Source organism: Hemiscyllium ocellatum, chromosome 3 (assembly GCF_020745735.1).
Source record: "Hemiscyllium ocellatum isolate sHemOce1 chromosome 3, sHemOce1.pat.X.cur, whole genome shotgun sequence".
Classification (NCBI taxonomy): Eukaryota; Metazoa; Chordata; class Chondrichthyes; order Orectolobiformes; family Hemiscylliidae; genus Hemiscyllium; species Hemiscyllium ocellatum.
This window is the reverse complement of record NC_083403.1, coordinates 21,207,137-21,228,933: the sequence shown is the minus strand read 5'-3', so window position 1 is coordinate 21,228,933 and position 21,797 is coordinate 21,207,137. Positions and strand designations below refer to the sequence as shown.

The 21,797-nt window shown below is 40.1% G+C and overlaps 1 protein-coding gene across 1 annotated transcript in view; it reads right to left on the bottom strand.

Annotated features, from left to right (window-relative positions):
• Positions 1–5,080: 5,080 nt before the first annotated feature.
• The window catches only part of tmem87b (transmembrane protein 87B), a 52,589-nt gene continuing 35,872 nt past the window's right edge, over positions 5,081–21,797 (bottom strand). The window contains exons 14-21 of the mRNA XM_060849001.1: positions 17,448–17,557; positions 17,295–17,353; positions 15,344–15,447; positions 14,136–14,203; positions 13,738–13,805; positions 9,433–9,482; positions 8,680–8,710; positions 5,081–7,899 (exon numbers count right to left, since the gene is read on the bottom strand). Coding sequence (XP_060704984.1) covers positions 7,858–7,899; positions 8,680–8,710; positions 9,433–9,482; positions 13,738–13,805; positions 14,136–14,203; positions 15,344–15,447; positions 17,295–17,353; positions 17,448–17,557 — 532 coding nt within the window. The 3' untranslated portion in view covers positions 5,081–7,857. The remainder of the gene's footprint in view (positions 7,900–8,679; positions 8,711–9,432; positions 9,483–13,737; positions 13,806–14,135; positions 14,204–15,343; positions 15,448–17,294; positions 17,354–17,447; positions 17,558–21,797) is intronic.

The following is a 21,797-nucleotide window of genomic DNA, read 5'->3' as shown; positions in this document are numbered from 1 at the left end:
AATGACAAACATCAGTGGCTCCAAAACAGACCCTTGTGGCACACCACTGGTAACTGAGCTCAAAGTTGAACATTTCCCATCAAGCACCACCCTCTGTCTTCTTTCTGCTAGCCAATTCCTGATCCAAACTGCTAAATCACCTTCAATCCTGGAACTCCGTACTTTGTGCAATAGCCTACCATGTGGAACCTTATCAAACACTTTACTGAAGCCCATATACAACACATCAACCGCTTTACCTTAATCCACCTGTTTTGAAACCTTCTTGACAAACTCAATAAGGTTAGATAGGCACGACCTACCCTTCACAAAACCGTGTTAATGGATGACCATGGGTCACTGTTGGTGCAATGGCTCACAACACTTACATTTCAACTGAGGAAAATATGGGTATCTCAGGACTAAGCAGACACAGGAAGAAGTTAGTTTACATTGTCAGCCACAGGCTAAATAAACCATAAGATAGCAGCACCCTCCACTGGATTGTAACTGTAAAGTCTCCATGACAAAACAATCCAATTCAGAATCACAGCCAACGAGCGCACTCTGCTGGTTGAGATGTGGATGTGATGTCAAAGCTCTGGATTAAAAGGGGCCAGAATGCAGAGGTTGACAGATGTAAAACTGCTGTACGGTGAGATCCAACAATGCTTCTTTTGTAAACATCCAACTTAGTGGGAACTAGCAGGACATTAACATAGAAAATTAACTTGTGGCGTGTGTGTAGGGTGGCGGGGTGGGTGTCAATTGGTTTGCCCAGTAATTGCAGTACCAGACTGTATTTTGACATTGTTTGTCCAGCCTGAGAAATAACATCAGATCTAACGAAGATACAGACAAGCAGAGGAACTCCTGCTGGAGTCAGGACTGTCATGTTAGAGGAAACAGTTGCTCTGATGAAATGCAATTGACCGGAAACTCTTGGGTTCGTTTTTAAAACCAAAAAGGATGGATTTGAATCAGTGCGAAGGTGATCCTGAGGTCATTACCTCTAAGATCCTACTTTTAAATTTTATTTCGTGGGTCCCTCTATTCTGCTTGCAAACGTCATTACTTCACCACTGGTCGTTGGCTACTGTTAGTCCAGACTCCAGGCAAATTGTGGAAAAAGCAGAGAAGGATCTGGGTATTCCCAGACAGTGTTGGTGGGGGATAGAGGGGGAAAGAGAGAGCTAGAGATGGAGGGAGAGCTAGAGATGGAGGGAGAGCTAGGGAGAGTTAGAGAGAGAGCTAGGGAGAGTTAGAGAGAGAGAGGAGGTGAATTACTTGCCATCTTTCTTTAGTCAGTTGGTCATAAGGTACACTTAACATATCCCTTTCTTTCTGGCTACCTTTCTCCCAAAACATTTTAAAATTATTCATAAAAGCCTGGTTAAATTGAATGATCAAAAAAAAAGAGTAAGTTTAATAACCACTAAGCATGAGAGGTCATAGTGTAACAAGTTAGAAATAAAAACCAAGTCAAATTTAAACATTTTTTAAAAAATACATACATATATCAGTGTCTGAATCGTTTGTGAAGAGTGGATAGTTGAATGTTGCAGCCATTGCAGTGGTGGTTATTAGTAGTGTTCATATTAGTAATTGAACAGTTGGTGTCATAAGCTTTAGTTTTGTAGATAGATTGAGATTCTGTAGTTCCGATTCTTTTCAACCATAACTGAATTCCAGCATTCCGTGCAAGTGCAGGTTGTGCTGTTTCCTTTGATCACTTTGCTTGCCACCAGACTTCATGCACTCCAAGTGAGAGTCCTCTTACCTGCAACCCAGGGATGATAAGGGCTAGTTCTTTTGACTGTGACCTTCACCTGTATGCTAATCACTAAAACCAGGCCCATTCACACAAGAACACAGTCCCACAAGCACATTCCAGTAGAGTTTAAATTGGCTATTAAATTGAATAGGAAACAGAATAAATGTGTTTGCAGTTTCCTGTTGAGCAATGCCTTTGCAGTTATAAGAGACCACGGTCCAATCTGTTCTGATGTGCTTTTTCTCCCTTTTGAAGGGCTGTTGTTTAAAGTTTCTTTCATTTCCAGTAGTACATTCCGAGAGTTCAGCTTCCAAGACAGACAAGTAATTTACATTTGCAGCCATTTTTGCCCATCATTCCTCTTTTCTAAATTAATTACAAATTGAAAAATGTCTACACTACTTTGGGGTCTGACCTGTGGCTATGATAATACTTGGAGAAAGTGAGGACTGCAGATGCTGGAGATAGGAGTCGAGTGTGTCGTGCTGGAAAAGCACAACAATCAGGCAGTATCTGAGGTGCAGGAGAATCGACGTTTCAGACACAAGCCCTTCATCAGGAACTTGAACCATCGATTCTCCTGCTCCTTGGATGCTGCCTGACCTGCACCACACACTGAACCCACAATAATACTGATATGGACCAGAATCACTGGCTGTTCTCCCTCGCCCTTTAAAATATCCTGTAGCTACTCAATGACATCCTTGATGCTAGTATCAGGATCATACAATCCTTGCATCACATCTGCAGAAACACCTATAATGTTCCCATTAGGATAGAGTCCTCTATCACTATTGCTCTCCCAATTTCTTTTCCTTTCTTACCCCTTGCAGCTGAGCGACATACTGCCATGGACTTGGGCCTCATTACATTCCTGAGAACCCATCTCTCCCTCAATATCCACAACAGAAAATGTTGAGAGGAAGGTGGACCCAAGAGACTCCTGTACTACTACCATTGTTTTTACTCTCTGCCACTTAATCATTTCCTTGCTGCCTCTGCACTGTTTACCTGTGATGTGATAATCTTCTGGTACTTGTTGTGCAGGAGTACCTCTGGCTTGCAGATACTCCAATGACCATGCTAGATCTGAAACATTGATTTCCAGTAGCTGAAACTGAAGACATACCCTGTACACGTGTTACCCTGGATAGTGAAAATATTCCTGACTTTCCAAATCCCACAGGAGAAGCATTCAACCTGGCCAAGCTGTTTCATTTCCTCTCATTTGAAGAATATTAATATACGTAACACACCCAGAGGAAATTACCTTGTTTCTTATGCTTTCAGGACACAATCTTTTACTTTAAAGGTTGGACAGTGGAAATACTCATTTTTCTTATTCATCAAGGCAGCCACTTGTCCAATGTTGGTTCCTGGACCTATTTGAATATTTCTTTCCCTGTAATATTACTCATGAACATTTTCAAAACTCACCCACCTCCTTCAGCTATTCAACTCCTCATCTTCTTGAGACTGAAGATGGAGAAAGAAAATGGTGATAAAGGACATCCCTCCCCTTCTCACCAAATGCACCTTTCGCCAAACTTGCAACGTTTCACTCTGCACCAGAGCACTACCGACAGTCCAATTATTTGTACTAGTGAGATTCAGATCCCTTCCCCACCAGACAGTTACGAAAACTGTCGTCAGTTACATAATTAGATCTCACCTGCTCTGCAACAAAGACCTCAATTTGCTTGATTAACCCTGCCCTCAAACCTCTAAAGAGACTTTAGATTGAAAACATTTTGTAAAATGCAAAATTGCTGGCAAACAGTGATAGATTTTATACAAGATTAACCCCTTAAAATTGAACACTTAGTTCCTTTCACTAATTTAGTCTTACCATTCATATCAAGTTTGCCTTCTAGGAACTTGACTGTCTAGTCACGATATGTTGCAGTGCAGTACCTGTCCATCAACTTTGTATCTGCTCTCCACAATGGTAATTTAGTTTGTATGCAAGCACACGGACTACAGTAAACAAGGTTGGCAGTTACAAATGCAGATTCTAATGTAGAATGATGATGTTGTGGAAATAGGACAAGACTGGGTGTTAAATATTCCTACGTATACATTGTTCAGGAAAGACAGAGAAGGAAGGAATGGAGGATGAGTGGTGGTTAAGAAGGGCATTACAAGAGGTTGCCAGGATGGACTCAATTTGGCTGAATAAAAGGATTCAATTACATTACTCAGTGTAGTCTACAAACTACCAAATAGTGAAAGGGATGTTGAGGAACAAATCTACAGGATAATTAGAGAAATGCCAATGTCGTGGAGTATTTGTAATGGGGGATTTAAACTATCCAAATATGGACTGGGATACTGGTACTGTAAAGTGTTTTTGGTTGTGTTGAGGAGAGTTTCCTACGGTAGAATGTTTCCAATCCAACAAGGAAGGTCATTGTCAGAAGTCACGTCACACCAGGTTATAGTTCAACAGGTTTATTTAAAATCCCAAGCTTTTAGAGTGTTGTTAGGTGAAGTCCACTCATGCTTTTCCTCCCCAAAGTCCGTCACCATAAGCCTCCATCCCTTTCCTTGCTAGATACTTTCAAACCAACCTGTACAGACATGTTGCTAAAAACTTCTGGAACCGGTAAGACTTGAAACTTGGGCCCTCCTTCGAACCAAGGACAGTACCACTACATCTATGCAACACTTCTACCAGGTCCTGTGGTGGTGAATTACACATTCTTACCACTTTGGCTTCTTTCCAAGTTTGTATTTAATTTCTTAGTGCTCATTGATAAGCTGTCATGATGCTTTTCCCCAGAAAACATTCTCTGAATCCAAAACCCTTCAAAATTTTTTAAAAGGCCTCAATAACATCACCCCTTGGCTGCCTTTTGGTGAGAGAAAAGTAGTCCTAACCCATCATTGCTTCACTGATATGTATAACCTCATTTCTAGTATTACCCTTGTAAATTCTCTCTGCACCCCTTCTTGTGTCCCTCTCCTTTTAATAATATCATGGCCAGAACTGTACACAATACTCCAGAAGTATGGTTTAAGCAAGGCTTCAATACAGGATAGTATGCATGCTGCACACACCATCACTAGGTGCTGAACTAAAATGAGATCCCTATCACATTGTAGATGCCAAATGGTACAATAGCTTGCTGATCAGTCATCATGTCGAAATTGCTGCAGATCTTCATCCAGATACATCTTATTAGATTACATTAATTTCTCATCTCATTTTCTTTCAATTTGTACAACTGAATTAAATGAATGATAGCTGCAAAGACGAGCATCAATGTACTCGTGGCCAAAACAAGTCAAACACCTTTCTCAAATTAGAAAAGCAACTCAGAAGTGTGTTTTTGTATTACATTTAATGAAGTAAAAAACATGATTTTGAAATCTTGTCAGAGATAGGTATGTTTAATTTTGAAAATACAGAGTCAAACCATGATTTTACAGGTTATTGCTTTCGTGGAATTGTGGTCAACCATGTTATACTGTAGTCAGTAGAAACAGACAATTTGTAAGTATAATTTGTTCTTAAACAAGTTAAGACTATTAAGAGAAAGCAGTGAAAATGCACATTTCCTTTAATAAAAGAAAAATCTTTTTTGTGGAACGTTTGCAACAATGAAAGTGCAATCACCTGAAACCTAACTTTAAGAAACACAGCATTTATAACAAAATGATGGTGAAAATACTCAGCAGGTCTGTCAACATCCGAAGACAGAGATGGAGTTAACATTTCAGAATTCTGAAGAAAGGTCAAAAACTGAAACATGGACATGAGTGATTTTCCCATACGGAAAGTGCCAAGGGGATACAATGGAGAAAGTTGGCCCTAGACAGAAACTCCCCCCCCCTTCTTGCCACCTCAGCAATTTAAGTGGGGAGCAATAAGTTATCAGTTAATAACCACTTAAAGACCCAACTCACCAACTGCTCGATCACCTGCTTCCCAGCAAGTGAATAACGTAGCGATCTCCCGACCATATTGGGGGGCCCCAATGCACCAATCATGGAGTGCAACAGTGTAGCTCGCAGACCATCCTCCTCACAAGAAAAACAAACAAACAGTCATACAACTGTTTGCCAGAGTGGACTAGGCTGCGGACTTTAGTCCAAAACGCCACTGGCAAAGCCTGAAATAGGTCAAAAACTCACCTGTTAGCTTTTAATATGGCAAGTTATTGTGCCTGTAGAGGTGGTGTGCTAAGTCACCACCAAACACAATTTCCTTCTTCCACCCTCCCCCCAACCATCAGTTTGGTTTCTCTCTGCAGACAGTTCTGGATGTGCTGAATATTATCAGCATTTTCTATTTTTGTTTCAGTTTCTTGCTTGTTTCAAAATTCCAGCATCCAATGTTTGACTTCATTTACAACATTCATAGATTGTTATTAATGTCACCATTTATTTGCATATTTAGTGGTTTGACATAAAAATATATTGCAGAATTATCCAAAATAATTTCCCAGTTTAAAGATTTTCCACTGTACTCAGCAGAGGCTATTTAAAATGGTCCTCCTATTATCACAATTAAATTGATGCAAAAATAGAATTGTGCCTTTTGGTTGAACGCTGGTAATTCTTCCACAGGGCACAGTTTTAAAAATTAGGCAAAATGCAGGCAATTAAAAAATAAATAAAATACATTCACAAAGTTGTTATCGGCAACATCTTGACGGTGCGACATTGTGCTGTAGCATAGTGGGAGGACAGGTTTGCAACTGCCCACCGAACAAAGTTCTGATCTCAGTTGCAGTGCTCATTAAGGTAAAAGAAAGAGATAAAATGAGAAGAGGGAGGAGTGGAGCAAAAGAAAAGGATCACTAGCACCCGAGATACCAGTTTCTCACCTCTTCAGTGATCAGGAAGCCAGCTGGATCGAAGACCTGAAAAGAGGAATAACAGCATTGTGCCTATCTAAGCAGGACAATGCTTTCTTGCATAGGAAGAAATTAAATTTGAATTATTTTGTTTGACTGCACCAAAACAGCAAACCTTGACAAGAGCTAGTGCTGTTACTGCGGCAAAGGCAAAGATTGAAGGCCTCAGATCAGTTGGCTACTTGTTTTGTGTTGCTAATAGGTGACTGATGAATTCAGTATTACAATAATGTTTGAGCAACGTCAATTTACATTTTACTAGTCCACTCAGATCTGCTTCACTAATCCAGACATTTACAAATCAATATTTTCATTATTTAAAAACAAAGTACAATTGAGATAATGTAGAACATGACTTTGCAGGTGCTTCCTAACATCCATTTTCCTTCTAGCATGGGCACAACATTTGTTTTTATTTACAGAATATATTTACCAGTGTTCTTATAGCAATATTCATCCATTATATCCATATTCAAAACAAAAGACAGCTGCATGTATAAGTGATTCACACAGTATGCTGTGGGTAAATACTGCCAGAAACAGACACCAGCTTTATAGGTGGGTATGAACTTAAGACTTCTAAATTAATGCAAACTGAATATTTCAAGATACTTCTTGCAATTTACCTAGGCTAGCTTAATTAAATAATGTCTCAATGATAAATTTCTAAATTAGCAACCCACAGAGGAGCATTTCATTCCAAGAGGGAAGAGGAAATGATGAATTATAGAAAATGGAGTTCTGATATCAATTTAGAAGACTTGGGAGATACCGATGTTGGACTGGGGTGGACAAAGTTAAAAATCACACCACCAGATTATAGTCCAACAGGTTTATTTGGAAGCACGAGCTTTCAGAGCACTGCTCCTTCATCAGGTGGTTGATGAAGGAACCGTGCTCCAAAAGCTAGTGCTTCCAAATAAACCTGTTGGACTATAACCTGGTGTTGTGATTTTTGACTTGAAAGAGATTTGTAGCAAAATCTGTTTGCAGTGCAGAATTAAGCTATTTTACTATATGGACTTGTACATTTATTTACCTCAAAAACAAGTGTAAAAATAAAGTTAGAATGTGAAATTTCACACAAAGTAAACAAACATTCATTTCTCTCTCATAGCCTGTTTAACAGCTCAAGTCATCTGCAACATTTCTTCATTTATTGTCCTTGGACTCCACATATTGCAGAAGTCACAGAGTCAAAGTGAATTTCACAGTAAACTCAGGCTCACATTGCACAAAACTTCATTCCATCTTTGACATTTCATATTTGGTTGTCATTATTTCCTAATTTGGAAAGAAAACAACAAAATTAAAATTGGTCCTGTTTAGATTTTAAAACAAAAAGCTACATCTAGTTTCTATTCTTACACATAACTACGAAATGCCCAAGTTATTGAATTCTCTCTCTTTACCTTGCTGCTCCTCAACCTCACTTTCCTCTACTAAGGCACTTAAAATTTTTGTAAACTAATCTATTCTTTTGTCATACTTTGCTTTACTGTGCTCCTGTGAAGCACCTTGGGATGTTTCATTACGTTAAAAGATACTAAAAAAAAGTTGTTGTTCTAGCCACTTTGTCATACCTTCCTTGACGATGACAAGCAGATTAATCTGGCATATACTATCTCTGCAAAAAACCACCATTTCACAACTATTGATAAGTCATAATCATCACATACTACAAAATCCTTGCTTTATCACATGAAAATTTGATTTATGAAATTCAGCTAGGTTCCTGTATGCATGCTGAACAAAACCTTAGAAATATGGAACCTGTCAAAATTCTGCACAGGCTACAACATGCACAGAATATTGTAACATGTGGCACACCCTGGCATCCCTCAGGATAATACAAGCACATAATGATGGCATCATTACCTAGGCACGCTCTCAGCTGTACAGACTAGGTAAACATTAAACCATCTGGTAATTAAACAACATTGTTTTGACAGTTGGAAAAGAGATGGAATGAACAACAAGAATGTTTCTGTTAGCAGCCAAACCCATTAGTGAACCAGGTATAAAGAATATAAAAGCATTATGCTCTTGGAGGAGTCTACTTACTTCATCTGAATCCAGCAACATCGGGAGTGCACTGAAACATGATTCAAAAAGCGATATTAGCCAATGAGGGCAGTCATGCTGGAATAATGAAAACAATATACTGCAATTGCAGAACACTAAAACCTCTAGATTTCTTTTGTGCTGCCTGCTTATCTCAATATATGGTACCTTTAAACTTTCTGGGTGGGTATTTACACACAGTGCGTTAGAAGAGGTCAGCTTGATACTGTGACCTTTGTGATAAATTCACCACAAGTACACTCAGGTGCACAGCTCAAACAGAAATCTGCAGTCACGACAACTGGGAGCTACCGGTCTTCATTCAAAATTAACAGAACTACACTTAACAGGAGTAGATGAAATAATAAAACAACTAATGTTCAAGTACATAACTTTGCTTCTAGATTTCTAAATTAGACACCACATTGTAATGCCAAGGGGGATAAGATGATGACAGATATTTATTCATAAATATATATGTAACTCAAGAACAAAATAAACAAATGCTGTAAAGAATAGTTAAACATTGAAAACATGAGGTTAAAACGGGCTAGAGCAAACAGATATTTTAGTGCAATTTTTTTGATAAAGTTGCTGGAAAACAGTAGTAGCTGACACAGGGGAGCAACTTGAGCACCAAGATGTTAAAAAAATGGGACAGGCCATGAAGGTACAAAAAAGTATTTAAAAACTCAAAGCTTGGATAAGATCAGAAATAAAAGCCATATAGATTTAATAAATGTTGATAATTACACATCTGCAACGGAAGGGATGTTCTCTTCCACCCACTTTAAATCTTCATCCTATTAAAAGGAAAAGCAAATATCAAACCAACTTCTCAAAAAGTATACAAATCTGTACGATTTTGTAATAATTATGTCAGAAAAGGAAAACAAACAATTTGTGAACACAAGATCAATTGGTAAAACCTTTTCAGGTCAACTTTGATCATACAATACAAATTCAAAGACAGTGACGAAACAAGAAAACCCTAGCAAGGAAAGCTGTCACACTATTTAAGTTTACACTTCCAGCTTCAACTTCACTCCCAAAATTACCTAATCCCCCCCCCACTTCACTTGAAGGAGGAGTTAGAGATATTCAAGAAGGTATACTCTGGCAGGGATATAGAGAAGCAGTGGAGAAGGTGACTCAAAGAGCTGATTCGGGTGAAAATGGTCTCCTGTGTCACAAGATTCCACAATTCAGATTAATACTGATATTCTTTCATGGAATTAGCATGTCACTTGCTCAGCCAGCATAATTCACCCATCTCCAGTTGCCCACGAGAAGGTGGCGAGCTTCCTTCTTGGACTGTTGTATTTCATCTCGCAGAAGATACCACCACGCTGTTAAGAAGGGAATTCTAGGTTTTTTGATCTAGTGACAGTGAAGGAATGATGTAGTAGTGGTAAGTTAGGATGGCTGAAAATGCGCAGCAGGTCAGGCAGCATCCAAGGAGCAGGAGAGTCGATGTTTCAGGCATGAGCCCTTCTTCAGGAATGAGGAAAGGGTGTCCAGCAGGCTAAGATAAAAGGCAGGGAGGAGGGACTTGGGGGAGGGGTGTTGGAAATGCGATAGATGGAAGGAGGTCAAGGTGAGGGTGATAGGCTGGAGTGGGGGTGGGAGCGGAGAGGTCAGGGAGATGATTGCAAGTTAGGAAGGCGGTGCTGAGTTCGAGGGATTTGACTGAGACAAGGTGGGGGGAGGGGAAATGAGGAAACTGGAGAAATCTGAGTTCATCCCTTGTGGTTGGAGGGTTCCTAGGTGGAAGATGAGGCGCTCTTCCTCCAACCGTCGTGTTGTTATGGTCTGGCGATGGAGGAGTCCAAAGACCTGCAAGTCCTTGGTGGAGTGGGAGGGGGAGTTGAAGTGTTGAGCGATGGGGTGGTTGGGTTGGTTGGTCCGGGTGTCCCAGAGGTGCTCTCTGAAGCCTTCCGCAAGTAGACGGCCTGTCTCCCCAATACAGAGGAGGCCAAATCGGGTGCAGCAAATGATGTGTGTGGAGGTACAGGTGAATTTGTGGTGGATATGGAAGGATCCTTTGGGGCCTTGGAGAGAAGGGGGGAGGTGTGGGCGCGAGTATTGCATTTCTTGCGGTTGCAAGGGAAGGTGCCGGGAGTGGAAGTTGGGTTGGTGGGGGGTGTGGACCTGACGAGGGAGTCACGGAGGGAGTGGCCTTTTCAGAACGCTGATACGATGTATATGGAGGTTTGTGGGGTGGTAGGTGAGGACCAGTGGGATTCTGTCCTGGTGATGATTGGAGGGGCAGGGCATAAGGGCGGAGGAGCGGGAAGGGGAGGAGATGCGGTGGAGGGCATCGTCGAACACGTCTGGGGGAATTTGCAGTCTTTGAAGGAGGCGGCCATCTGGGTTGTTCGGTATTGGAACTGGTCCTCCTGGGAGCAGATGCGGCGGAGACGAAGGAATTGGGAATATGGGATGGCGTTTTTACAGGGGGCAGGGTGGGAGGAGGTGTAGTCCAGGTAGCTGTGGGAGTCGGTTGGTTTATAGTAAATGTCCATGTTGATTCTGTCGCTCGAGATAGAAATGGCAAGGTCTAGGAAGGGGAGAGAGGAGTCTGAGATGGTCCAGGTAAATTTGAGGTCGGGGTGGAAGGCGTTGGTAAAGTGGATGAACTGTTCAACCTCCTCGTGGGAGCACGAAGCAGCGCCGATACAGTCATCGATGTAGTGCAGAAAAAAGTGGGGGTTAGTGCCAGTGTAGCTGTGGAAGATGGACTGTTCCACATATCCTACAAAGAGGCAGGCATAGCTGGGGCCCATGGGGGTGCCCATGGCTACTCCTTTAGTTTGGAGGAAGTGGGAGGATTGGAAAGAGAAGTTGTTCAGGGTGAGGACCAGTTCAGTCAGTCGAAGGAGGGTGTCAATGGAAGGGTACTGGTTGGTACGGCGGGAAATGAAGTGGAGGGCTTTGAGTCCTTCGTGATGGGGGATGGAGGTGTACAGGGACTGGATGTCCATGGTGAAGGTAAGGCGTTGGGGACCGGGGAAGCAAAAATCATGGAGGTGGAGGAGGGCGTGGGTGGTGTCCCGAACGTAGCTGGGGAGTTCTTGGACTAAGGGGGACAGGACCGTGTCGAGGTATGCAGAGATGAGTTTGGTGGGGCAGGAGCAGGCTGAGACAATGGGTCGGCCGGGGCAGTCAGGTTTGTGGATTTTGGGCAGGAGGTAGAAACGGGCGGTGCGGGGTTGTGGGACTATGAGTTTGGAGGCGGTGGATGGGAGATCCCCTGAGGTGGTGATGAGGTTATGGATGGTCTGGGAGATGATGGTTTGGTGGTGGGAGGTGGGGTCATGGTCAAGGAGGCGGGGTCATGGTCAAGGAGGCAGTAGGAGGAGGTGTCCGCAAGCTGGCATTTAGCCTCAGTGGTGTAAGGGTCGGTGAGCCAAACAACTACTGCGCCTCCCTTGTCTGCCGGTTTGATGGTGAGGTATACCGTATAACCCAGATGGCCTCCTTCTTCAAAGAACGCAATTTCCCGCCAGACGTGATCGACGATACCCTCCACCGCATCTCCTCCACTTCCCGCTCCTCTGCCCTGCCCCTCCAATCGTCAACAGGACAGAACCCCACTGGTCCTCACCTACCACCCCACCAACCTCCAAATACATCGTATCACCGGTCATCATTTCCGCCACCTCCAAACGGACCCCACCGCCAGAGATATATTTCCCTCCCCTCCCCTATCAGTGTTCCAAAAAGACCACTCCCTCCGTGACTCCCTCGTCAGGTCCATACCCCCACCAACCCAATCTCCACTGCCGGCACCTTTCCCTGCAACCACAAGAAAAGCAAAACTTGCGCCCACACCTCCCCCCTTACTTCCCTCCAAGGCCCCAAGGATCCTTCCATATCCACCACAAATTCACCTGCACCTCCACACACATCATTTACTGCATCCGCTGGACCTGATGTGGCCTCCTCTATATTGGGGAGACAGGCTGCCTATTTGCGGAACGATTCAGAGAACACCTCTGGGACACCCAGACCAACCAACCCAACCACCCCGTGGCTCAACACTTTAACTCCCCCTCCCACTCCACCAAGGACATGCAGGTCCTTGGACTCCTCCATCGCCAGATCATAGCAACACGACGGCTGGAGGAAGAGTGCCTCATCTTCTGCCTAAGAACCCTCCAACTACAAGGGACGAACTCAGATTTCTCCAGTTTCCTCATTTCCCCTCTCCCATCTGGTCTCAGTCAAATTCCTCGAACTCAGCACCGCCTTCCTTACCTGCAATCTTCTTCCTGACCTCTCCGCCCCACCCCGGCCTATCACCCTCACCTTGACCTCCTTGCACCTATCTTATTTCCAACGCCCCTCCCCTAAGTCCCTCCTCCCTACCTTTTATCTTAGCCTGCTGGACACACTTTCCTCATTCCTGAAGGGCTCATGCCCGAAACGTCGACTCTCCTGCTCCTTGGATGCTGCCTGACCTGCTGCGCTTTTCCAGCGACACATTTTCAGCTCTGATCTCCATCATCTGCAGTCCTCACTTTCTCCTAAGTTAGGATGGCATGTGGATTTATTTGGTGTTTTAACATTGTATCACATTCTAAGGTACATCACAGGAGACAAATAAGGAGATATTAAATACTTGATAGAAAAATATATTTGAAGGGACATTTTAAAAAGAATTTTTTTTAAATGTGGAGAGCTGTTGAGACAGAATTCTAGACCAGTAAACCAAAAGCATAGAATGATTGAGTTTAAGAGTACTTCAGTGGTGGGTGTCATACACGGTAAGTTAACCCAGATTTAAACTATCAGGAAAAGCAAACTAAAAAAATCACACCACAGAGATTTTTGGACTTTAATGAACAGCTTTCTTTGAACTTGTCAGCAAGCCTGTTCCTTCACTGCTGATAGCAAAATGGAGGTCATTAATATGCAGAAACAGCTTGGCATTTGAAAACCAGGTGTTTAATAATTTTAACACCACTTCAATCCTATCCAGCATGAATACTTTATATCTGAATGTTTGCATCCATTGAGCCAGTGACATGAAAAACATGCAAAAATACTACTTACCATATTCGAACCTGGTTTTGCTGCACCATTAATCCCCACTTTGGACATTCTAACCGTTATTCCATCAGCTGTAGAGCACACAATCAAAAAAATGTCAATATTGAATGGAACAGACTGTTACAGTACACATTTAAAAAGTAAAAGAAACAGAAAAAAAACCAGACTTTTAAGTTGACTTGAATTCTAACTGGACTGTCTGAAAAGGTCAATTAACACATCAAGTTCAGAAAATTCACCTAATACAGTACGTACTCAAATACAGTTCATTGCTGCACAGTCTTTTTCACAGAAATAAACAATTTTACAAACTGTGATGAATACTTTGCTATGTTGTAGGACCTTCATTTACACCAAATTTACAGGTCAAAAATAGAAAATGAAGTAAAACGTATATTTACCAAAGTTTGTTCCAACCAGCTCATTCATTTCATCATCTGGGTCATCAATTAGCGGAGTAAATGCATATCTAAAGTTAAAATGGCACCCAAGAGATATATAGAATCAGAAAATGAAACTTTCCCTTCTTTCAGTAGCCTCAATATATCTCAGGTGACACATCTGGTATGAGTTAAGACATTGCTGAAGGTATTACAACTCAACCTCACCAAGTAGAAGTTAATTATAGCATTCCTTTACCAACTTGGAAAACTGATATTTCAACATGTCACAAATGACATTTTGACACCTTTTCCAAATGTAAAACTCAGTGACGCACATTTTATAATCCAAATTATTTGGTAGAAATTTTTAGCATTGAGCTTTTACAGCATTTTACAACTTTCAAACAGCATTATAAATAATTTAAGTTTAAAACTCAAAAAATCTCAAATATTTTTTATCTCATTTTAATAGGATAACATAGCAAGCTGATTGTAAAATCTGAAGAATTGTGCATTTCAAATTCATAACACCAGCAGCTCAGATTAAACAATACTGAAATGCTCAGACATTCTCTGAAGCACTCTGAATACTAGGACGTTCACTTTGGGCAGTGGCGAACCCTCAATACGAGATTAAAACAAGTTAGCGGGAAAAGTTCAATCAACTTTCAGACACATACTAAAACAGTCAAGAAATGTAATCTAGCCTTTTCTGTGCACAATGCACGGCAAAGAGGTTTGTCCCCTCTGACTTCACCTTATCACAAAGAAAAAGGTAAATTGAATCAGGGTGCTTTTGTATGTGTTGCTGTTAACAATTAAATGGCAGCTTAGCAAACAGATTTAGAACAAATCACTTACCCAAAACTATAAAATGGCAATGAAACTAAAGAAAATCAAACGCAAACGATAGAAATCAAAATCTAGGTTCTAGATTAGAGTGGTGCTGGAAAAGCACAGCAGTTCAGGCAGCATCTCAGGAGCAGGAAAATCGATGTTTCGGGCAAAAGCCCTTCATCGTTATTCCTGATGAAAGGCTTTTGCCCGAAACGTCGATTTTCCTGCTCCTCGGATGCTGCCTGAACTGCTGTGTTTTTCCAGCACCACTCGAATCTAGAATCTGGTTTCCAGCATCTGCAGTCATTGCTTTTGATTTCCATCAGGGAAAAACAAAAGACAGAAACTCAAAATATTTCAAATGTATACAGGACATTAGAAACTTATACCTCTGATTATTTGCTGATGGTCTCCAGAGGAACATTATGACTAGGAGAACGACAGAAAAAAGGAATCTCCAGAAAGCGTCATCAACCCACAGTTCCATCCAATCCTAGTAATTTTTGAAAGAGATAAAAGTGGCTCAAGTTCCATATCAATTTAAACAAATTGAAATTTTGAACTAAAACACTCAAAATACCACAATCACAAAAGACTGCCAATAATTTCTAACAGAGGTAGAAACGTAGAAAATAGGTGCAGAAGTAGGCCATTCGGCCCTTTGAGCCTGCATCACTATTCAGTACGATCATGGCTGATCAGACAATCTCAGTACCCCACTTTTCTCTCCATATTCCTTAATCCCTTTAGCCGCAAGAGCCACATCCCACGCTCTCTGGAAATTTCTCTAATAAACTAGCCCCAACAGCTTCCTGTGGAACAGAACTCCACGGGTTCACTAAGTGAAGAAATTCTTCCTCATCTCAGTTCTGAATGGCTTACCCCAAATTATTCAAATTAACTTTAATTAGGTGTCAGATGGTTTATGGACTCTGCAGTGGGGAGATTATGAATTATAATTTAAAGTCTGGCAAGAAATTGCTACGGTTGTACAAGTCCTAACAAAATTTGAGGAAAATGATGTGGAGGAAATCTTCACATCACTTGAGAAAATAGACAAATGAACTGAGCAAAGGAAGACTGTATGCTGCTCATGCAGAGTAAGTTGACAGGTGAAGCACAGGAAACATAAACCTTCACTGATAGTGAAGTATATTAGGATTATAAAGCTACTATAAAAAGCAATTGATCAGGGAGTTAAGGAGACAGCTGAGGCAAAGCTAATTTGGATTCAAATGAGTTTAACAAAGGTGGACACAAGCATTAAAAACTCAAGAGGTTATTCTCCAAGAAGAATTTAAAACCAGCTTCTGTAATAAGAACCTCTATTGAGGAATGAGGGTAAACTGCTCGACACGCAGGCTGATAGAGTCAGAGTCATACAGCAGTGAAGATATTAAAGCTCGCCCTAATTGAGATTTCACTGCAGTCCTGCCAGAGCAAATCAATTTTTTTCAAGCAAGTGCTTATAATCTCAAGTTTATTTTAAAATTTCCTAAACTGTATGCGGTTTATTGCTTGCACTATAATCCCAATAACTTAATTTTTAGACTTCCAAGCTTTACACGTTATGCCTAACTGAGGACAAGCAGACAATCTATTTCCAAGCCTTCATCCTGTAAAGTAGCTAAAACAAATTAAGGATGTGATCCCAGTATTTAAAGTTAGTAGATTTGAACCAAGCAAGCATTTTGACCTAGTATACTGCTGCAGATGGCAGAAAATGGCCATAGTTCCATTTTTGATTAATGTCCGTCATAGTAGTTAGATATCTGTCGAGCCCAGAGTTAGGATATCTGCCAACAGTCACCATTGATTAACAGACAAAAATCATCTTCATGTCTTCCAGTAATTTGTATGCAAGGAAATTAGCAGTTCAACTTAATTTATGTCAAGGGACATGCTCTATAGTTTCATCAGCATACCCACTTGAAAGTGGATAGTTGTAGAGCTGTTCTTTCCTATGGCATTTCTAACAAAATAATTGCTTGCCCATTTCCTTGAAGCAGCAGGGCCAAACAGAATTCTGACCTTCAAAGCTAAATAATTAATTTTATCAAATATTGATGCTAGTATTGTTGACACAGTAGGTCAGACATAATACTGAAGCACTAATTCTATTTCTAAAAACATTAACACTCAAGTGACTAAATTAATTTAGTATCTTTTACTGTTTATTGTTATGATTGGTTTAGTTACATCAAGTGTTAAGAGGACTCCACAACAATTTGAAAATGTGATCAATAAACATGCATTCCACTTGACATGCAGTATATTTGGAAGGTTCTGACAGAAAACTGCAAAAGAGAAATTGATAAGTAAAATGTTTTCATGACTTACTGACTGACATGCTGTTAATCTGAATTTTTTGGTTGTCCATATTATAAACCCAACTGACGCTAGAAAATTAAAACAGTTTCGTTAATACACATGAGAAACCATAACTACTCACTTCAACTGAAAACCCTGAATGGACTAGAAACAAGGACTTACCTACTATTGCCAAAACCAACATATTAGTAAAATGTCTGTAGAGCGACAGCTTCACTGTATTTTTCCTTAATTTTAGAGTCTTAATTGTTTGAGCTAAACTGACAAATATGTGACAATGGCTAAGGAAAATAGCTTTAACAAGGACTATATTACTCTATGCATCATTAAAACACTCAAATGAGAATATTCAAATCCAACCCTTTAACTTTAATCTCAGACTTTGCTGTTACAATTCCATTGAGCAAACCCTAAACCAAAATAATCAAATTTATCAAAAAACACCCACAACTGAAGAAACGAGCAACAAGGTTCTAATTGGAGCTTTTCCTTCAACATAATTCAGAATGAATGCAAATTAAAAACGAAATAACAGGTCAAATAAAAATCTCACTTTAAATAGCTGATTCAGCAAAGCTGCATTTTCTCTGACAGGATGTGAGTACCCCTGGCAAGGCAAGTATTTGTGGCTCAACTGTAATTGCCTAGAACTGAGTGTCTTGCTAGGTCATTTCAGAGTCAACTTTTAGGTCTGGAGTCAGATGATGGCCAGACTGGCTAAGACTGATAGATTACTTTCCCGAAAGGATATTAGTCAACTAGATGCATAAAAAAAGTGAAATCAAGATGGTTTCATGCTCACCATTGTGAAAACTAATTTTCAATTCCAGCTTTATCAATTGAATTTAGATTCAACCAGCTGCCATGGTAAGATTAGATCCCATGTCTCCAAAGTATTAGCTTGGGCTTCTGGATCACTAGTCTATTTAACATTATCACCTCAATGCCATTTCCCCATCATAGAGAATGCCAAATACCCACATTTCACATACATATGTCATGTTAGGTAGCTACACAGTCCCTTTTTTTTATATAAATACACATTAGACTAAAGCTTTCACTGCTGAATTTCATGAATACAATCATTAATAAGGCTCACATAAAACCTAACTACTTCAAAATTTCCAACTAAATAACAGCATGGACCCTTGAGTAGGTACTGTGCACTTTAAAAAGGAGGTAAATAGAAGTGTTTTAAAATAAAACAAGCAAGTTTTCTCCAACCACACAAGAAGCTCAACACAATCCAGGACAAAGCAGCCCTTTTCATCACACAACATCCACAAATATTCACTCCCTCTAACGTCAATGCACGGAAGCAGCAGTACATGCCATCTACAAAATTCACCAAAGGTCTCTGTACAGCACCTTCCAAACTCTGACAACCAGCACATAGAAGGATTTGGGCAGCAGATACATGGGAATACTATCATCGCCAAGTTATCATTCACGTGATTTGTCATCCTCACTTGGAACTGTGTTGCTGTTCCCTCTGCCTTGCTGGGTCAAAATACTAGAACGGTTTTCCTAATAGCAGTTCAAGGCAGCAGCTGGCTAGCAACTCAAGAATAACTCTTGCTCCACTATGGACAAATGCTTTGTTCCAAAACGTCAGTCATGCTTACACTTTAATAGAGCAAAACACTCACTCTTGGTCACCATTTCACTGAAACATCAAGAATAAATATAAAGTTAAAATCACAACACCAGCGCTGCTCCTTCATCAGGTGGTTGTAGAGAATAAGATCATAAGACACAGAATTGATGTCTTACGATCTTATACTCCACAACTACCTGATGAAGGAGCAGGGCTCCGAAAGCTAGTGCTTCCAAATAAACCTGTTGGACTATAACCTGGTGTTGTGACTTTTAACTTTGTACGCCCCAGTCCAACAACGGCATCTCCAAATCAAGAATAAACTCGCCATAAGCTAAGCAAATGGCAGCCTACTAGCCATGAGCAGGAGTCTTCAAATCCATACCAGTGAAAATAACTGATTTTTCCAAACCATTTTCAGACAGCTTACCCACCAATACATGCATTCCCCCAACCTCAACTTCTGCACAACTCAAAATACTTCAATGAGTAACTTTTAAGTGGAGAATGAATTTGTAGTGAGTATTTTTGCAAAATAAAATCAATTACAAATAAGAGTTTTTTTTAAAAAATAAAACAATATATTAATAGTGAAGATAAAAAAAGGTATCAAAAATTAAGAGGGAGCTTTGGTTGATACTGCTGGACATGAATAGAGACAAGGGGTAAGTTTACACATCGAACTTGCATTTTATATTACAGCTCTTTGGAAACTACCTTCTTTCCAATGAGATATTAGATTTACTCGAAATGAAGGGTCCAATAGTTGGAAGCACTGGTGTTATTCAATAACAGGTATATATCAAATTGCTGTACAAATCCCAATTACTATCAAAACACAAAATAAGACTGTTTCATCCTGTGATGTTACTGGTGAAATTTCTGGTCATTTTTAATCTCCGTGTACAGTGACCGTGGATGAATATTTTCAAAGTCTCAGGTTGAATACTTGGACAGAGCTACTAAATTTTAGTAACTGAACCTCCAGGCAAAGGAACTTTGTATCAGAGTGTAAAACGTGGCTTAGTAAACCTGGAAAAATAATGTTTTGCACCAATTCTGCATTTCAAAAAGTCACAAATTTTTCTTACTTTCTCAAACAAGCATCTATTGGTAGAATGGAAAAGTAAACATGCACTTGACAAACCATTTTACAATCAAATCAATTTTTTTTGTGCAGTGATATCCTGTTTGGGTAGACATGGCAACTTGCACTCAGATTCCCCAAGACAGCAAACAAGTTGAATGAACACGCTAACCTTCTGTTTTGCTCATGGCCTCGGAGTAAAATATGGTCAGCCCACTGGGACAACTCATTCTTCCTCCTCAAATATTACCCTGGGATCTTATACCTGAACAGATATACATACATGCAATGATGCTTCATCCCTCTATTCCCGTAGCACTGCAGTTATCCAAGATTATGCACTTCATGAATGAGACATTAGTATCACCATTACCAACTTAATCAAATTTTACACAAGTGTCTACAAAAATTGACAGAAACAAAAAGCAATAATCTTTTCTAAAGAATGCATCTTGTTCAAATAATGGATCTTGTTGGGCATTTCAGATATAAACTCAACTCTGCCTTTCAGGGGAAAGATATACAGAACAGCTTGAAGTGACTTTTGCTTAACAATCAATTTAGAAACAAGTGAGAACAATTTACCATTAGTATGAAGTTTAGATTCAGAGTGCAAAACAGAGGTGTGAATTTAAGAGACGAGATCAGAAGCAGTGATTATTATTATTATTAAAGGATATCCACCAGCACAAGCCAGAATCAAGCAAAGCCAATGGGATATTGGACAAAAGCTCAAAACCAGATTTCTTTCCCTAGAAAGTTAAAATGTTAAACAATTCCAGTTAGAGAGAGAAAGAAAGTACACAGTTTAAAGACAAAAGCAGCAGTTGACAATCAATAACAAGAAAACTAACTGACAACAGATTGAGAGAGAATTGTTTCCAAGACTTGTTTGCTGAGAAAATACCCAGTGTGTAACAATACAAGAAATTTATCAAAAAAACAGAAGCCCAAATCATTCGGTACATGACAGCTCTGATCAAATAACAGATTCTAACCAAGGTTGTTCATATGCAAAATTATACATCAAATGCCTTTTATAATCATCATTCGATTGAGGGAAGGGCAGTAAATACTGGTCCAAGCAGTATAGCCCACATTCCATGTGGATCTTCTAAAAAAAAAATCATGTTGTCTAGCAGCAGTCCAACATTGAAAATAATCTCAATTGTGATATAAATAAACTTTGCCATGGATAGCAGTACATACTATGAGTCAGGCCAAATTCTTTATTGCTGTGCATGTCTAGTTGGCCTTATTTCTGAGAGATTGCAGCTTGATGTTAAACATTAAATTCTGAATCTACTGCAATTAGTAAAATGTTCCAATAAACAAATGCTATGAAGCACATGAGAATGAGGACACCAAATTCCAAAGTATGTGAAAAGGAATGTCTGCCTTAATTCTTACAGGTTCACAAAATTGAAAGTCATAAAACATTCGGCAATTTACTGTACGTAGGAGATGTTTAATCCACTCAAAAGCTAAAATTCATAATTGCATGTAGCAACACCACAATTCTGGGTCAGAATGAAGATGACTGGGTACGTTGTGCCAGGAGACAACATTGCTATTAGTGATTTTACATACAAATTATCCGAAGTTAATGACATTTTGCTGGTGAATTAAACAATTTACAACATGGAGCTATCATGTCTTCATTGGATTTTTTTTAAACTGGGAGAAGTTGCTGCTGTGTCATTTTTGCATAAGTACTTTTGGTTGCCCTTCGAGAGGTTTTGTTTTAAAAAGATTGCAATGGACTATGTTTGCATATTTGCAGAACAGATGTGTTTGCTTATATTCTGCCTCACCCACCATTTATTAC